The 18,398-nt window shown below is 42.6% G+C and overlaps 2 protein-coding genes across 8 annotated transcripts; one reads left to right on the top strand and one right to left on the bottom strand.

The window, feature by feature from the left end:
• Nucleotides 1-492: 492 nt before the first annotated feature.
• On the bottom strand, nt 493-1,818 carry rln3a (relaxin 3a). The gene is made up of 2 exons (XM_069148526.1): nt 1,584-1,818; nt 493-1,109 (listed from the first exon to the last, which is right to left on the bottom strand). Exons 1-2 carry the CDS (start codon nt 1,741-1,743, stop codon nt 826-828), a joined length of 444 nt encoding a protein of 147 aa, XP_069004627.1. The 5' UTR covers nt 1,744-1,818; the 3' UTR covers nt 493-825.
• Nucleotides 1,819-3,795: 1,977 nt separating this feature from the next.
• On the top strand, nt 3,796-17,924 carry rfx1a (regulatory factor X, 1a (influences HLA class II expression)). 7 transcript variants are annotated; one of them, XM_069149258.1, is made up of 18 exons: nt 3,796-3,937; nt 5,949-6,329; nt 6,975-7,084; nt 7,190-7,285; nt 8,001-8,098; nt 8,202-8,577; nt 9,351-9,526; nt 10,548-10,667; nt 10,968-11,101; nt 11,679-11,797; nt 12,114-12,220; nt 12,332-12,483; nt 13,032-13,129; nt 13,656-13,805; nt 14,161-14,369; nt 15,126-15,279; nt 15,365-15,410; nt 15,497-17,924. In XM_069149258.1, exons 2-18 carry the CDS (start codon nt 5,969-5,971, stop codon nt 15,655-15,657), a joined length of 2,667 nt encoding a protein of 888 aa, XP_069005359.1. In that variant the 5' UTR covers nt 3,796-3,937; nt 5,949-5,968; the 3' UTR covers nt 15,658-17,924. The 7 variants fall into 7 exon arrangements, with proteins under 7 accessions (XP_069005359.1, XP_069005358.1, XP_069005357.1 ...); XM_069149257.1 differs by having other exon boundaries at nt 9,345-9,526; XM_069149256.1 differs by having other exon boundaries at nt 8,202-8,628.
• Nucleotides 17,925-18,398: the final 474 nt, after the last annotated feature.

Here is an 18,398-nt window from a genome sequence, read left to right as displayed (position 1 = left end):
ACCACTACTTGCTGCAGAGTAAAATGCTGCTTTCACACTAACACTTGAGTATTAATTTACACTATGTAGATAAAAAATATTGGGTTATGTTACTTACTCCAAAGTTAAGTTCCAGATAAAGTACTTTTACCATTGATACTTTGTGTATTTTTCACACTTATTTTCACTCAGAAAAGATTTTGAAGGCAAGACTGGGGTATTTTCACATCATGCTCTGAACACTTCTTCCACCTTCACAAGTATGTTGTTAAGAAAGTAGGCGATGCATGAAATGCAAAATATGCCACAACAGCATATTTATGTGCAGACACTTTTTGAGCCTTAGTAATTCAGGAACCATGTTAAGTCAACATGTTCATAAGGAAGGCATGTTTATGGTTGTTGTAATAGTGTTTTGTTGTTGTAATGGGTCTGAAAATCATATAAAATTTTAAAAAATTGACTTACAATCACATCAGATGAGACCTTAATAGACCGTTTATGTCAAGTGATTTTAACAAAGCATTTTATTCCCTTGAGTTTTCATCAGTTGCAGAATCAACAATTCAGCTTGTAATGAAAGAAAAAACAACTTAAGACTGTTCTTTACAAAGCGTATGTGAATTTTGTTAACAGAAACATGTACACATTTGTGTATTCACACATAAACATTCACTTGATACACTTCAGAAAGCTCATACACTGTTCAGCTGAAACACATTGGATATAAAATGACACGTACGTCATGAGAAGTGGAAAAACAGAAGTGTAAGTGTGTGCATATTTGTGTGTCTGTTTGTTTATGAATGTATACAGTGTATGCACTCAGACTGCATATATCGATCCTCAGCAAAGAGAGCTGATCTCACTCTTGCTGCAGCCCCACTTGCAGCAGGCATTGGACAGACCCACCACTACGTCCCGGCCTTTGCGGTCAGCTTTGCGAAGAGCCTCCAGGATGTCTTCAGTAATGAAAGAACGGACAGGCCTGGTAAACACTCCCTCCTGGTCGTCTCTAGATGTGAAACTTAGATCTGTGTTTCTTTGGAGGAGATCCTCTGGCACAAAGTTGTGATTCAAGCCCTCTGAGGAATCCTCCTGACGGGAGCTGAATGGGTCCTCTGAAAGATCTGCCAAAGTTAAACGAGCAAATGAAGCATTAAAGTTTTTCTCTGACAAACAGATTGAAAACTAGCTTGTCCATCACATGACATGATGGAGTGAGTGACTGTTAGAAGTCCCTGGATCACCACCATATTTAGGTAGTTCTGGGTTAGAGGCTCAAATAAAAATTAATTAGTTTTATAGTTCAAAATATTATATCTTCCAACATTGTAAATGAGAATTATGACTCTCTGACTCCAGCATATTATACTTAAACAACGAGCGTTTAAATAAGTAATCAGTCCTGTCTGTCATTCCGCACTTAGTTTCACATTTATTTTCATGTAATTGCCCCTCTTGGAATCAATAAACTTGTATGAATCTGAATTTGATAAAATTATTGGCTATACACAGTCAAAAAAATCAAATCCTAATACTGGCTGTACATTGGAGACATCCAAAAATCAGTAATCGTGAAGATATAGCACCTTCAGTCTTACCTGCACTCCTAAGCGACCTTCTCCATCGCGAACCTCCACAAGTGAAAATGACTGCCCGGATGAACTCGCGGCCACAGAGCTTCACCCCATATGTTGGGTCCTCCAAGGGCTGAACCCCAGCCACGAACAGACATAGAGCCAATACCATAGCTTTCCACATAGTACCCGGAGCAAGAAAAAAGGTTTTAAAATGCGAGATATTTTGCTTTGACCAGCTCTAAGATTTTACTCTCCCTGTTTGCATGAGCCATGACTTTGTAGGTGACCCAGGCGTGGTTTATAAAGGGGTTTGGAGCACTGAAAGAGAGACATGCATACTGCGCATGCAGGCCTTCTCCGAGAGATGAACAGATTTGAAAGCCAGATACAGTGAGAGACCTTTATGGAGACAAAAGGCAGACCAAAGGTGGCATAATTAACGAATATGTTAGGGGCCTCGATGATCTAATTGTGTTTCAGAATGTGACGCACTTTTGTCACCTTCAATGTCCCTCAGTGTAATGATTTAATCAAATCCCACTTGGCACTATTTGATTATTCAATAATCATGTGAACACTTGGTTTGTATATTAACCAATTACAATTCACTCTCTATCTAATGTATTTAACATCCAAACATACATGTAAATTTCATGTTATAAATTATTATGGTCTCTAGTTCCTTACAGATGCCATACATCGTAGTGCAGGGTGTGCATCTGGACTACGTTCTCAATAAAATATAAAACAAATCAAACTGCGAAAAAAAAAAACCTGATAATATTTAATTAGTGCAAAATGGATGTCGGCAGCTGACACCAATGAAAAGCAATATATTGAGCCCAAAAAGAAGCATTGTAATGTAATTTTTTTTCAAAAGTAAAAAGTATTGTCTGAATAATGAACCTTTCAAACCTCATTATATTTCCATTAATTACAATAAGATTTAACACTCTCATACTGCAGGGATTTAGGCTGACTGATGTCATAGTTATTTACATCTGCTTTGCAATTTTTAATCAACACATGACCCCATATAACTTCTGTTTGTATTATTTCTCTTTTCTCTTGAAAATTGCTTATTCTATTAGTTCTTTGCCAAAAGGTGAACCAGAGGGACTGCAACAGGACCAGTGACATTTTCAAAGTCAGATAACATAGAAGTCATATCATGAGTCAGACAAAAATAAAACACTTTTTTATCTGTGTATCCACATTGTCAAAGGTCGCTCATTTAGGAAATTACAATGGGAATGATGAATTTGTAATTAATGTGATGATAAAAAGCAAACAAAATGGCATTTTGGGATGGTGTCCACCCTGACACTCATTACCACGTTGTCATAGAAGTGACCTGTGGAGGCCATGGGTACAAGATCAAAATACTATCGACCAAACTTAACTACATGAATGTGTGATGTTTTAAACTATACACTACACATATACTTTTATGTTTCAGTACGCAGCAGATGTTGTTGTTTTTGTTCTGTTGTACTATGGCTGCATAAAATGTGGCGAAGGTGAAGAAAATAAAAATCAAATCAAATCAAATTATACATAATTTGTAAACACATTACTTAAGCTGTATTGTAATTGTATTCTCCTGTTTATTTTTTCTGAATCTATTTGGTCTTATTTGTATTATTCTTAAGTGCTTTTTTTTTAAAGCACTTATCTATATGAATTTCTTTATATGAGCTTGGGTTTCTTAAGAGGTTTTAACTTCGTATGGCTTTGCTGAATTGCCGTCTTTATAATTTGAGCTTGATGTATATATTTATGGTATAGCCTATATTTATTGGATAAAGATTGCATGTGTCGAAGATATTTTCAAAATAAATCCATGGTTTCAAGAAAGGAATAAATTGAACACAAACTACCTAAATCTGCTCTTTCTTTATTCGATATGTCAAAGTGCAAGGCCCTGAGGCCATTCGCCGAATGAGCTTAGTTTTAGGATATCCAGATGTATCAGATAGATGTACCACCAGAGATAAATGGGTATCACATGTAGCCTATGCCTTGACAAACCTATTACTTGCAGTGACATGGTATCCACCTTAGTTGTAAAAAATTTAATGCCTATGACAGACAGGGATTTTCCACAAATGGGCGTGGAAGGCTTTGTAGTAACATTTTGCTGGTACTGTGACTTTAAGGCAATTTGGCAGCGCTCAGCCAATCAGAGCAGCGAAGGGGGAGGCAAGGGAGCGGGTGGGTAGCAACAGTTGCCCTGGTGAGGACGAAGCGCCATAGCCACGGTAGCCCTGGCGACAAGAACCCAGCAACGAGAATCAACAACAACAACAACTGAATCCGCCATAAAATTAAAAGAAGATATTTTACCAGTGGGAAATACACACGTGGAACCAGAGGTGAAGCTCTTAACACATAGAATATATTTTATGTCCTCTGATGCCTCATCTGAATTGTGCTGTTGCTTTTTTTTTTTCCCTTGTTGTTTCAGTAGCCATAACAGGCAACTGCCTCCCAGTGTTAACTTTGAGGTTAGCCTGCAAAGCTAGCCGTCGCTCTGATAATCAGTCGTTTTCAGGAATGCGCTAGTTTGTTTGTGCCTGCTGCTCCTTCGAGTGACACTGAATTTCGCCCGCCGTGACGACGCAGCCACAAGATGCATACTCAAGCAGGCCGTTGTTATGGCGATGTCAAATGCAAAAAAAAAAAAAAGGAAAAAAAAGGTACAAAATGGCGGTTGTTGTAGAGACCAGTTAGCTCGCTGCCCGTGCTGCCTCGCTAGCATCAGAGCTGTCACGACAGACGGACGCTCGCCACCGCTTGCAGCTAACATACGGAACTTCCTGAAAACGGACACCCGTCTTATTAATGGTGTATTTATGTGCCGTCGATGGGTGGTTTTTTAAATTTATTTATTTATTTATTTATTTTATAACACATTACGCTTTTCTTTTTTTTTTCTTCTCGCCGAGCCAACACAGGGTACATATCGTTTACTACCCCAAAAAAAGAAGCGAGGCCAGTTTATGATAGTCAGGTTTTTAAAGTGTGACGACTTCTAGGGTTCGTGATGAGATGATTAAAGTCAGGACAAATCCTGGTGAATGAAATGTGTCGCTAACGGGAAAGTTGAGGTCGCTGTTGGCAGGTGTCGGACATTGAACCTCTGAGGGGCGTGGTGGTGGTGGTGGAGGAGGAGGTGGAGGAGGTGGAGGAGGAGGGCGTTTTACAGGTGCTTTGCAGGTCCCAGTTCATTTGAACCTCTTTGTTCACTGATCTGGTAAATGAGAAACTTTACAGTTTTGAAACCAGGTTTCTTCTTGCTAATTGATCGTCAACTTAAGGATGAAATGTCCTCATTTGGTTTTGAAAACATGGTTTTACTTACACACACACACACACACACACACACACACTGTTGTTTCCTCTTCTAATCGTGATGCACAATTACCGAAAGCACCACCTTTTATAAGTTACTGCATAGGGCATATTCGTACATGCAAGTCAGATACCTCTGCACACGGCGTTTTTATTGTGATTTACACACTTTTGTCTGTGCAGTTCAGGTTCTTCAGTAAATGTATGTAAACTTTTTGTGCTCTGTTTTTAGATGACTCTGTTCAGTCTTTGCTGTGTCCCTTGTGGTTGTGTTGTGTGCAGCTGCCGTATCAAATGTATTTCCTGTAAGGATCAATAAAGTATCTATAAATCTAAAATGAAAAATGTAACAAACTTGAGGTGCACGGGCACTCCTTGTTACTGTATGTGATTTAAAGCACAACAGCAAAATGCACTGAAAAAAAATGTATGTAATGTGGGAAGGAATTTCCCCAGCTTGTGCCACAGGCATAACTGTATACAGTGAAAGGCAATAGGCAGTGTGGTCACATTTCAGGTAATGGGACACCAAAATGCTTGTTCCCATCAATGCTCCTCCCCCGCATCTCCACATCAGCTGCACCACCAACAGGTCAGCCACAGAAGTACTTTCAGACAGCCCTCATACTCTTTCATTTGCTTTTAGGCTACAAATGAGATTGTAGAAATATTCCTAATGACCTAATAGTAATCTGATGCTGTAACAAAACATCTCTTTACTTACACACACACACACACCTCACATGTCATGTCAAAGTGTTGCCTCTCCCATTTGCAATTTGGACTCCTTACTTCAAGCTACGAAGGAATTTTATTTCAGTATTTACTCTGATTGATTACAGTTTCTTCTGCTACATTTTCCAAAGTTAAACTGACTAGATCTTTATCCTCTGCCCCGACTTTATCTGAATAATTAAACACTAGCTTGGAAACAAACATCTACATATATCCATCTTGTAATCGTTGATCAAATTCAGAGCATCTCCAGTATCTGCCAGATATATGTAACGTGTCATTTGTTTCTTTTTCTAGGGTGAGTCCCAGCTCTTGTAATGGCCACCTCAGGCTACATAGGTGAGATCCAGCCGGCAGCCCAAACCCAGGCGGCCGGTGTTACTGTCACATCGGGTCAACCAGACGCCAGCTCCAGCCCTGCAACAGCCCCTCAGTTTCTGGCCGAGATCCAGACAAGTGTGGCTACTCCCACTGTTGTCACACCCACAGGCCAAACAACTCCCACTGAACAAACCACCTCTATCACGAATCAGAAGCCTGCAGCTGGCAGTCAACCCCAGGCCACATCACAGGCCCAGCCAGCTCAGACACAGTATGTGACAGCAGAAATCCAGGGCTCCCCCACTCAGTCTGGAAATGCCCAAAGTACTCCTCAGTACATCGTTGTTACAGTTACAGGTAAAGGCAGAAGATCACGCAAGCAACCGTATACCATATTTTGGAGTTATATGATGAAATTGGAAATGCTTAACCCACTGTCTTAATTTTACTGATGTCTTGGTCATGTAACAAGTTATTTAAATTCGGCACTATAAGATTTAAGCAAATAGATAATAGTCACAAAAATCTAATTCTTTTCAGCCCAACCTGGCTAGTTTGAATATTTATGCTGCTGCAATGCCATATGATATTATAGATAATCCAAATGTAAAACTATGTAGTTGTGTTTGGTTTCTTCAAACTTGTGCAGGACTAGTGTCTGAAGAGACCTTAGAAGGTTACATTTTTGTAACTTATGATGGTATTTTTCAAAAAGGGGTTTTCCACAAATCTTTTAATTTTAAACATTTGACAGATATGACAAAACAAATTTTATTTATATCCTTAAATGGCAAAATACTTCAAATGTCTTATGAATTGTAAATGTATAGAAATAAATTATATTTACATGCCATATAGCTGCTTCACTACACTATTTGTTGTTACCATTTTATCAATAGTAACTCAAACTATCATACTTCTAAATATTTCAGGTCCAATTACAAAATGTAAAATAATATCACAAACATGTGAAGGTACTTACAGTCTCTCTTTATCTTTCAGAGGGTTCCCTTCATTCGAGTGACAGTGTGTCAGACTCCAGTCCACCTCCAGCAGTGGTGCAGACAGGAGTTCCCACCCAGGTTGTTCAGCAGGTTCAGGCAGCTCAGCAGGTCAAATATGAACAAACACACACCAGCACAACATTAAATTATGTTGGGTTTTTTTCTGAATCCCCTGTATTAAGTTTTTTTTTTTTTTTTTTTTTATCTCAACAGAGGTCTGTGGTGCAGGCCACCTCCCATATAGCCAAGACTGAACCAGATACGCAGCTCAGTGTCACCAGTCTACAGCCTGTTCATATCACCCAGGAGGTAAGTCCAACACAGGCACAGCACCACAGGTCATCACTGCTGGTCAATTATGTTGTCTGACAATCACTTGTACTGTCAGTGATCAATACATATGTATAGAATGCAAACAGAGTGGTCATCACAGCTTCACATCACAAAATGTGTGATCATTGTGACATTGAAAACTTTACAGCTTCCATATATTTTGGTGTAATTTTAGTCAGCTCATCATGTCTGTGGTCAAACTTGCCACCTTTCAGCTTCCCTTTAGCAGCGAGATGACTGCTTTAGACAGGAATAAGAAACTAGAAGAATGGCAGCTGCATCACGAGACAGGACAGCCAGAATGCCTGGTCTGGGCTGCAGCAGACAACATAAGAGATACCTGCGGCAACCCCCTCTTCCTCCTCCTGGATCTCCCCCAGTGTTACCAGTCACTGTACCTGCCCTCTATGCATGAGGAAAAAGAATTAGGAGGCTATCCTGCAGTCACCAGCTCAGGCCCCAGTGAGCTACTGCAGACTACACCTGTCCAAGTAGGTCAGGGACGTAAGGGAGACTGCTGCTATAGAGTTAAGGGAACAGAGAATCTGTCTGAAGCTAACAAATTTATGTTGTTTCTATTGCAACAGAAGACTTTACAAATTAAGATTCCAGGTGATGAAACAGATGATGTGGTCTGGCAAGGATTTATTGGATCTTTGTCTGCATGTGTGTGTATGTGCTATCTCCGTAGGTCCAGCAGCAGCTCACATCAGTGCCAGTGCAACATGTGTATACCAATCAAGTTCAGTACGTTGAAGGAGGAGACACCAACTACACCGCCAGCACCATGTGGGTCCATCATTTTCTGACACATATCCAGACAGAAAATTGTTTTCCTTTTTTAAAACAGTTTTCTTGGTTTCTAACACGTCTTTACATGTGTCTCATCCAGTCGCTCCAGCACCTTCCCATACACTGACGCCCCCCTGTACACCCAGACCACAGCTGCCCAGTATTATGAAGGCCAGCCAACCTCAGGCTCACAGACCTCCGCCCCCGGCACACCTCTGACCGTCTCTGTGACTGCAGGCACAACAGGGGGTGTGTCCATGTTTGTGGCACAGCCCACTAGTGCAGCAGGGGGAGGGGCCACCGTGGTGACCGCTGGTGGTACCACCAACGGGGCAGGGGAAGGGGCAGGCACCAACGGTGGCGCAGCAGGCAGCTATGTGATCCAGGGGGGTTACATGCTGGGCAGCAGCAGCAGTGGGGGGGCAGCTGGCAACAGTCAGAACTACTCACACACCGCCCGGGCCTCCCCAGCCACTGTGAGTATTACAGAGGGCGAAGAGAGTAGCGTGCCGTCGGCAGACAAGAAGGTATGCAGAGGCGCCAAGCGCAGGAATTTATTTCTTTATTCTCATTCACACAACTCTGGTGGCACACACTGATGATGTCATAGTTGAGTTTTGTCAAGTGGAAATCACAATTAAAAATGTGGAGATTGGTATTAGGACCAGAAAATGTTAGCCGAGGATGACTTTGAGTATTGATCACAATAAAACTTGTGGGATACAGTACATATATATATATATATATATTTTTTTAACTGTGATTTCTTCCTCAAAGAAAACAAAACCGTGACTTCATCATTTACATATCATTGCAGTGCATGTGCAGAGGGGCATTTGTAATTTGCCTGAAATGCCCCCAACACTATACTGTTCATCCCAAATTCATCATATTGAATCCCATATGATAATGATAACCAAAATGTGTTTGGCAGACATCCCATCAGTATTCCAGGTCATTGATTCATTGCATACCAAAGTTGGATGCCACGGCACGCAAACATGTGTTTTCATTCCTGAACGAGCAACGAACTGTGGATGTGAATGGATATGTGTTTGTATGATGCAGTGATCAGGAAAGCGTGCATGCATGCACTGTAAATTAAGCTGCACAATGAGTGTAACGTGTTCGCTAATAAGCGTGCCTGTATTTGTGTGCCTATGTTGAGCTGTGCTTTCCTGTTGTTGCTACTGGCTTTGCTAACTGCACCAGCTGTTTTCTTTTTTCTTTGCCTGTGTGTCAGGTACAGTGGTTGCTGGACAACTATGAAACAGCTGAAGGAGTGAGTCTGCCCCGTTCCACTCTGTACTGCCACTACCTGCTGCACTGCCAGGAGCAGAAACTAGAGCCTGTTAACGCTGCGTCTTTCGGGAAGCTCATTAGATCTGTGTTTATGGGGCTGCGCACGCGACGCCTGGGCACACGGTAAGTTTGATCATCAGACAGCCAAACTCCGGCATAGAAGCCCCCCTAGACCATACGCACACATGTAAGAGTGCCTGTACAGTACATACAAGCCCTTTCATACACAAGTTCAATCATTTTTTCTTTGCTAACCAGGCTTTATTTTTTTTATAAGCAAATATGAACATGACATCACAGGGAGAGCGGACAAACTACAGGGAGAGCCTAGCGCAGAGATAACACTCCCCCCCCCCCCATACAGTCTCCCTACCACAGTAACACACATCAGCAGTACAAAGCTGTGTTGCACCGTTCATTTCAACAGACGACCTCTGCACGCATACCATCCACACGCATACAACACCACCCATGCAACAGGAGAATGATGGAGATTTTTCTTGAGGCATCTATAGAATTCTCTGGTGCATTGCAAAATGTTTGCAGAGTGTAGGAAGAAAAGTGGGTAGGGATGAAGACGGACAGCATGTGTGTGGGTGAGTGAGTTTGACAGAGGAAGAGAGAGCGAGTGAAAAATGACTTTTTCGATAGACTTGGTTTTAATTAAGGCCCCTCTTATAGAATTGTAGCAAAGTTGGTGCTACCGGGGGTCTCTCCCGGACACAGATGACACGCTCAGTCGTACGTTTGGGTGTAAAAGGACTTTATTGGCCCTGTCCATACACCAATGTCTTTGTGCAACCGCTCCTCCTCTTCATCCTTCTCCCTGCTCCCCTTTATTAGGGGAGAGCTCATCAGTTCGTATTCGGCTCAGCTGCGCTCATTACACCTGCTCCTCCCACTCCCCACCCCCTGCAGCTGAGCTAACCACACCCCGCCACCACAAGAATATATTGTGTTTTGAAATTTAAGATATTCATTTGTAAGTCAGTGTATATTGAGACTATACATGGCGTTTGGGGAGAATAAACACAGATTTATATAGACAACATAAACCCTTTCCTCTTGCTTTCTCCTCCACAGATTTAATATCAGTAATATAAGTCAAATTTAAGTAAAAATACATTCTGTCTGTTCTTTTCAGGGGTAATTCAAAATACCACTATTATGGGCTACGAATCAAAGCAGGATCGTCTCTTCTCCGTCTGATGGAAGACCAACAACATTTGGCCATGAGGCAACAGCCATTCTCACAGAAACAGAGGTATAACACAAAAAAAAAAAACTACACATACTCAAGCACATCTTCTCCATCATCACACCACTGTAACGCTTTCTTTATTTTCCATTTCTCCACCTGAATCTATTCCCTTCACACAGTTGTGTCACCGACTCTTGTTTTCCCTCTGTCCCCTCACCACATATGTCCTTTAATCCTCCTGTGGCTCCAGGCATCTGCTCGGCTTAGGAGCAGACTGAGCTGCAGTTTCATTTCACTTCATTATTCATTGTCTTTGTCTAGACCCTTAATGTTTGATGTACTTTTTGCCCCCGTTCCTATCAGGTTGAAGCCTGTGCATAAAGTGGAGGGAATGACTAATGGCACAGCGGCAGGAGCAGGCCAGCAGCAGCAACAGCAGCAGGGGTCTGGGCATGTGGACATCAGCACCCAGGTTCAGCAGTACCAGCAGTTTTTAGGTGAGTTTGGTGAACAGGGGACACAATTATGAAAGCGATGAAGGATTTTACGCAAAGGGCCGTGAACATTGTGGTGGCGGGGTGTGGTTAGCTCAGCTGCAGGGGGTAGAGAGTGGGAGGAGTGGTTCAGGTGAACGGTGCCGGGCAGGTGTGATGAGCACAGCTGAGCCGAATAGGGACTGATGAGCTCTCCCCTATAAAGGGAGCAGGGAGAAGGAGGAGGAGGAGAAGTGGTTGCACATAGACATTGGTGTATGGACCGGGCAAATAAAGGCATACCTCCATGAAAAAGTATTCCAAATTAGGACACACCTTTGCATACAGGATGTAGCAATTAGTTATCCGGACAGTAGTATTTGTCATGTAAACATGATGTAACATGTAGATACAAGATATGCATAACCAAGTTTCCCTCAAAAAAGTTCCACGTACAGGCTGTATCCCCAAATTGATCTCCACCAGGACACTCATGTCCATGTGAACACACTCAATGTTATGAACAGTTAATGCTGTACATATGTCCGCATTTAATGTGATGTCTCTCTGAGTTCCCAGTGTTCTTGTGTCCCGTGTCCAGATGCATCCAGAGCTCTCCCAGAGTTCCCTGACATCGACCTCCAGGGGAAGTCTCTGCCGGAGGGCATTGAGCTGGAGCACATAAAGAGCTTTCAGCTGCTGTATAGAGAACACTGTGAGGTAACCAACTGGCTAGCACCCACTGAGCACTTATGAGGTGGAGTTTTCTATATAGTTGTTAGTCGATGCCTACTTTCAATGATCATAAACCAACTGTAACCAATGGGTTGGACAATACCAGCAGCAAGTTTACTGGAAAAATAAATGAATCTTGTTGTTTTGCCTGTAAGGGTGAAGATGGGTTTAGGGTTACACAGTCTACACCAATAGTAAAGTCCAGCTATGCTAAATGTCCCTGTTTTCCTGACTTTTTGTTAGTTGGTCTCTTGATGAATGTGTATGTGTTCAGAGATGTTTTTTTTCTTTGTTCTTTCAGGCCATACTGGACGTGATGGTCAATCTGCAGTTCACCCTGGTGGAGACTCTGTGGAAGACCTTTTGGAGGTTCAGCCAAAGTCAGGCCGGAGATGCCACGTTGGCTGTGTGAGTGGTTTAACATTCATTCGAGATTCAGATTTGGTCCTAACACAATAAGAAAACTCTCCTGTTGCATTAGTGCCACATTTTCCTTACGAACTGTGTGTGTCTCGGCAGTCATGACGAGTCAGAGAAGCGTCTCCCGAAGTCCTGCCTGGTGTTGCTGTGCAAGTATGAGCCAGTGCTGCGCTGGAGCCGTGACTGTGACAACAGCCTGTATCAGGGCCTGGTGGAGATCCTCATCCCTGATGTCCTCAGACCCATCCCCAGTAAGGCTCTTCAAGAAGTGGGATTATGTAGTAAAGCCCCATAATGTGCTGACAAAAATAATTACCGTTGCCACAAAAGCATAATAGTCCATAACTACAATATAAGCTCATAAAAAAATAGAGATATTCTATATATGATTCTTGATTTAAACATTTGGACTGATGTCCTGACTCTGTAGTAAAATCACATGACGCTGTAGAAACTCACTTCCTTATTTCCTTTAGTTTCAGTTGCTGTTTTAGTTAGACTTTGAAATAAATCACTCTGTTTGCCGCTGTTCAGAATACTTGGAAAACCTTTCTTTCAGGCCACACAGTGCTGCCAGGAAAATATTTTCCAAATCCACATCATTTGAACCTGCTGGAAATTTTGGCTATTAATATGCATGGCAAAGAAATCTGTTTTTCCAGCAGAAATTTGGCTGTTAACCAGATGTTAGATAATCCTTTATCCTGGTCCCTTCTTGGGATAAAAAAAAAAAAAAAAATGAAAACATCCTCTGAAATGATCAGTATTGAATTCTGTTAACAAACCTTGCTCCCCTCAGGTGCCTTAACTCAAGCCATCCGCAACTTTGCCAAGAGCCTGGAGAGCTGGCTGTCCAATGCCATGATGAACATCCCCGAAGAAATGGTTCGCATCAAGGTACAATCCCCTTGTGTTAGCTCGCAGGTGACGGTACTTCCATGTTTTTTAGGCCTGGATGATCACACATTATAAAATCATAAGCTTCTTTTATTGAGTGTAGCTGCAAGCTGAGAAATGATTAGATGTCTGGGAGTTATCCTGGTGGGAGTTTGTGAACAGGGCCTGCAGTTGATGTTACGTCAAAGTGAGCTTCATGATTTGCCAGCTCTGCTGCAGCAACAAAGTTAATCACTGGTCATTGAAAGCAGCTTAATGTGAACAACTATTTCTTTTAGAAACAGCCTCATGAGAAAGTTTTGTCTTTGCTTTGGCTACTTTAACATTATCGATCCAGACAATGTTATGAGTTTACACGCATGCCTCTCAGGCCCCTTTAAAGCCCACATCAGAGCTGTGTTCACCCTACAAAACAACTCTTGCATCAGGATGTTTGTGGCAATATCTGCATGTATTTGTGCCCTTATGTGAGAGGATTCATGTTTTTGATGTCTGACCCCTCATTTTCCTCCTTGTGCTCGCTAAGGTAACGTCAGCCAATGCATTTGCCCAGACACTGCGTCGCTACACCAGTCTGAACCACCTCGCGCAGGCGGCTCGCGCTGTCCTCCAGAACACGGCCCAGATCAACCAGATGCTGTCCGACCTCAACCGCGTCGACTTTGCTAACGTCCAGGTGGGTTTTTGTCTCTGAATGCTGTGTTCTGGCAGAATTTCCGTGTTGGTGGATGACTCTTGCATTGGTGTTGGTGCATATGCAGTAATGCCTTCTGTAGCTTGTGGTTTCAGGGGAGGTTTCACGTGTTTTGTAACTGTTAGACACAGAACACTGAACCTTGGCATTGATTTAACGTCTATTAAAAACAGGTAGGTAGAGCATGTCGCTGATTACACTGTAATCTGAGTCTTTTCTTTGAAGGATAGTCTGAGTAAACATGAATTCGCCCTGCTGCCCTCTTCTGGTACAACACATACCAGGTGCGACTGCCTAATACTGACGCTTCGACCCTCGTCGCGTTTGCCCTTCGCAGGAGCAGGCTTCATGGGTGTGCCGGTGCGAAGACCGCGTTGTCCAGCGGCTGGAGCAAGACTTCAAGCTGACCCTCCAGCAGCAGAACTCCTTGGAGCAGTGGGCTGCCTGGCTTGATGGCGTGGTCTCCCAGGTCCTAAAGCCCTACCAACAGAGCCCTGCCTTCCCTAAGGCCGCCAAGCTCTTCCTTCTCAAGTGGTCCTTTTACAGGTGAGATGGGGGAGCAGTTAGAGCAGGGGTCTCCAACCTTTTTCCCTCTGAAAGCTCCTTCGATCTACCGGGTACATCGCGATCTACTGGTTGGAGAGCCCTGAGCTAGAGGGTCAGCTGTAGTTCCAAATCTTTTCCCTCCTACTCTTTGTTTTTGAGAACCAAAATGATATTTTGGAGTTCATGATATATAATAGTTTGAACTCCTCTTTTGTGTCAAGGCGACTGTGAAATTTGAATAGATTGAGGCAGCTTTGTAGAGTACATTTCCTTCCAGCTGAAGCACACAAAGCTGAGGTGGCGTTTTCATTTCCCTGTTCTTTTGTTGTATCTGTTTGGTGTTGGATTCTGAGTTTGAGCTGCAGGCTTTAGTTACACACTACACCAAACACAGTCCAAGCTTTTACAGTCACTAACAGCATAGCACTGTTGTTGCATGTTCAGCTTAGTAGTTATAGCTGATACGAATGCTGCATAAACTCCTAGTTTGAATTTGTTATCTTGAGATATGGGTCAAGTAAAATCCTGACCAGGTCAATATCTTAAAGCCAGAATCATCCACACATGTTCAGCTGTAGTGAAGGGAGTTATTTGATACTGAAATGATAAAAGTTATGATTGAGAAGTTGACTCATGCTTCAAACTTTGTCGCAGTAAAGCACTGAGAAATAGCTCTTCCTGTTTGTGGTTAGAGAAGTGACATACGTACTGTATATGCGTATTGATACGTCTTATCCATCCATCTCCTGTCTCCAGTTCCATGGTGATCCGGGACCTGACCCTGCGGAGTGCTGCCAGCTTCGGATCCTTTCACCTGATCCGCCTGCTGTATGACGAGTACATGTACTACCTTATAGAGCACAGAGTGGCCCAGGCTAAAGGAGAGACCCCCATTGCTGTTATGGGAGAGGTATCAATGCACACAAACGCGTATATATGGGCTAAACAGTGTAAGCCATACAGACCGTGCTAACCAATTCCTCTTTTGCCACTAGTTTGCCAGTTTAGGCCGGGGACTGAACCAGCTGGATCCTGACAAAGGTCTGCACTGTTTTCCCACCTTACCTCAGTCTAGCTACAGTGATGTTCACCGCATTGTTTCTAACCACCATCTTTACTTTTCGCAGAAGAAGAAGAGGAGGAGGAGGAGGAGAGTGATGAGGAAGGTCAGGAGCTGTCCCTCCCCGCGGACAGTGGCGTGCTAGGAGAGGAGTCTCTGGAGCCGCCTGCCAAGCTGGCCAGAACTGACCAGAGAGTCCTCTTCACCACCGGGTCAGCTGACAACTAACCACTGACAGATGTGGGCCGGTTATACTGATCACACTCGCACACACGCACACACACGCACACACACACACACACACACATAGAGATGTACAAAGAACACTAATTTATACACTTGACACATGTATATAGATCTTGTCAATGTGTGTGCACACTCTCTCTGCGTACTGTTTTGATTGTGCGTGTTGTTGAGGCACACACGCGCACAATCAAAACACACTCGGTGAGTAACTGCTGCTGCCTGGACGGCACCACCACCCGTTGGCACCGCTGATTAAATCCACAATCACTGGCATCGCAATAGGACGTGGCTTCAAAAACCCGAGTCTCTTAATGCAAAGAGAAACACAGAGCATTTAAACCTTCAGTTGTATGAATCTGTAAAAACAAACTAAAGCCAGGCATGTTTTATTTCTGTCATCACATCACAACCTGTAGCCTCGCTGTCGCCTCGCCGAGAAACTTCTGCTCGCCCTGGATCCTCCTAAAACTGTCACTGCCGTATCAAAGGGGTCTTTAAAATACTGTGATGTGTGTGTTAAAGGTAACTTTTACAGGAGGAGGGCGCAAAGTGGACCTTAAACACTGAATGGTTTCTGAATTGCTCGTAATTCATCGAACACTATGGAAAACTGCCATTCAGAAAGGAGGAGAGATTTATGAAAGACAGCAGGTGGTCCGGATTTGTTTGGGGTGAGTTTGTCTTGTGTGTGTGTGTGTGCGCGTGTGTGTGTGTGCGTGTGTGCGCGTGTGTGTTTCCTGTCTGCTTGTATGAGCACTGTGGCGACACCGCTCTGCTGTTATTTCTGGAGGCCGACCGAACATGCTTTTCCATGGTTGCGTGCGTCCAGTTGTGTGATTGTGATTCAGGCCACGTGTCGACTGTTCTGTAGATATTTTCTAAAGCATTGGAGTTTTTGATTTGGAAGACGTGCGCAGACTTCCTGTTTTAATTTTATTCGCCTGTAAAGAAGACGTTGTGTTCTTGGAGTGCCTGTCACAGCTGCTACACACACACACACACACACACACACACACACACACTTGTAAAGATAAAGCTACGGCTGTGGAATAGGGACTCCCGTTAGTTGCTGCAAAAAAAATCCTCTCTCTTATTGAACATCTGGTTCCACGAGAGAGGTGCTGTATGTGTTATAGTTTTCGTTCAAAGTGCTTCAACCCTGTCCATCTAATAAGTTCCTCTGTGGCCTCATTTTCCTTTGACACATTATTTTCTTGCCTTATTTCACTATATATTTGTCCATGTGTGTGCCAAACCGGTTTCCTTTGATCCTAAATCCCGTTGTTTTTAAATTCTCTTTCTATGTTTTAAGGAGGACTGTGCCTGAGTAAGAACGGTGATATACTTATATTCTACTGTATATTTATCCACTATTTTGAATTTTGTTGTCACTAAGTGAACCTCTTGTGCAGTGTATGGTGCTGTGTTGTCACACATTGTAAGCAACCTTTGTGTGCATTATTGATTTGTGATTGTACGTTCAGTTATCAATCCTATATCATATCTGAAGTCTTTTCCACAAACAGGCTAAGGCCCTGCCTCTTTGCACATGTTGACTATTGTCTTTAAAGCTCAAGACAGTTATCTGAAACGTTTCAAATTTTCTTTGAAGTCTTGGTGTGTTTTTGACAGTGAAGTGGAGGTGTCAGATTTCGTGCAAAATATCTCGTGCCGCTCAGTGTGGTTGAGAGAATTTGGTGAGCTATGTGAGACCTGACTGCTTTTTCTGCACAGTCCTCCACCGACGCTCATCTCCCTCGTCTCACCACGTTTCCTCCCTCCTGCCAATGGCTTTGTTTTGCTTCAAACATCCATTTTCTTAAACACTGTTCGTCGAGATTAGTTGTCGTAAACATGTCATTTTTGAATTCTTCGATACGTTGTCGTTAAATAGCTGCAATGCACGTGCTTTCAGCAGGCGTTGGCAGCCTCAAACCAGCACATCATCCTTTATATGGAGTCTAACGCTACCACAGCCGAGAACATATCACTCCGGTCTTTTCATGATCTTACAGCATACAGAATGGCCATTGTTTACCCAGTACAAAAAAAAAAAAAAAAAAAAATGTTTAGTCATTTTTATAGTGCATCGTTTCTTATGTACAAAACAAATTGAGAAAAAAGATGTTCAGTGGCAGTGTTTTATGAATTTGGTCTGCTATAAGTATGACTGTGCCTTTGGAGGTGGTAGAATGCAATTCAGATGTTTTTAATTTTAAAGATATAAATTAAAAGAATTTTTAAAATTGCACTTGTATTTCATTTTTGTAGATTTATTTTCCGTAAAGTTTGGAGTAAGAACGGCTGACGGTTTAACTCAACCTCACACTCTGGGCTCATGAACATACTGTAACTTCCTGGCTTGTTCTCACATACACACCTGTCTCATACCACTTATGCTGCAGTGACAGCAACAGGAAACACAGATTCCGTTAAGTCTGTTTTTATGAAACTAAAAATGCTTGTGCAGTCAAAAACGCATCAAATGAATTTATAATTTTACAGTTAATTGGAAACCTGGGAATGATGCCTGAATGAAATGCAGGTAAAAGTTAGAATCTAAAGTATAAGATAGTAAAAGTATATTTGTATATTACATGTCTTGCTTGGGTGCTGTGTTTGGGTTATCTGATGTGAAATGGCACAAAGTGGTTTCTGAAGTTTTGGATTAGCCAGATAAAGGAAATTAAAATATATTATTAGTATCTGGATGGGACTCAGGG

The sequence above is a fragment of the Embiotoca jacksoni genome, unplaced genomic scaffold (assembly GCF_022577435.1).
Source record: "Embiotoca jacksoni isolate LCO1_2020_lvr unplaced genomic scaffold, fEmbJac1.0.p SCAF_15, whole genome shotgun sequence".
In the NCBI taxonomy this organism is placed as follows: domain Eukaryota; kingdom Metazoa; phylum Chordata; class Actinopteri; family Embiotocidae; genus Embiotoca; species Embiotoca jacksoni.
This window is presented reverse-complemented; position numbering and strand designations above follow the sequence as displayed.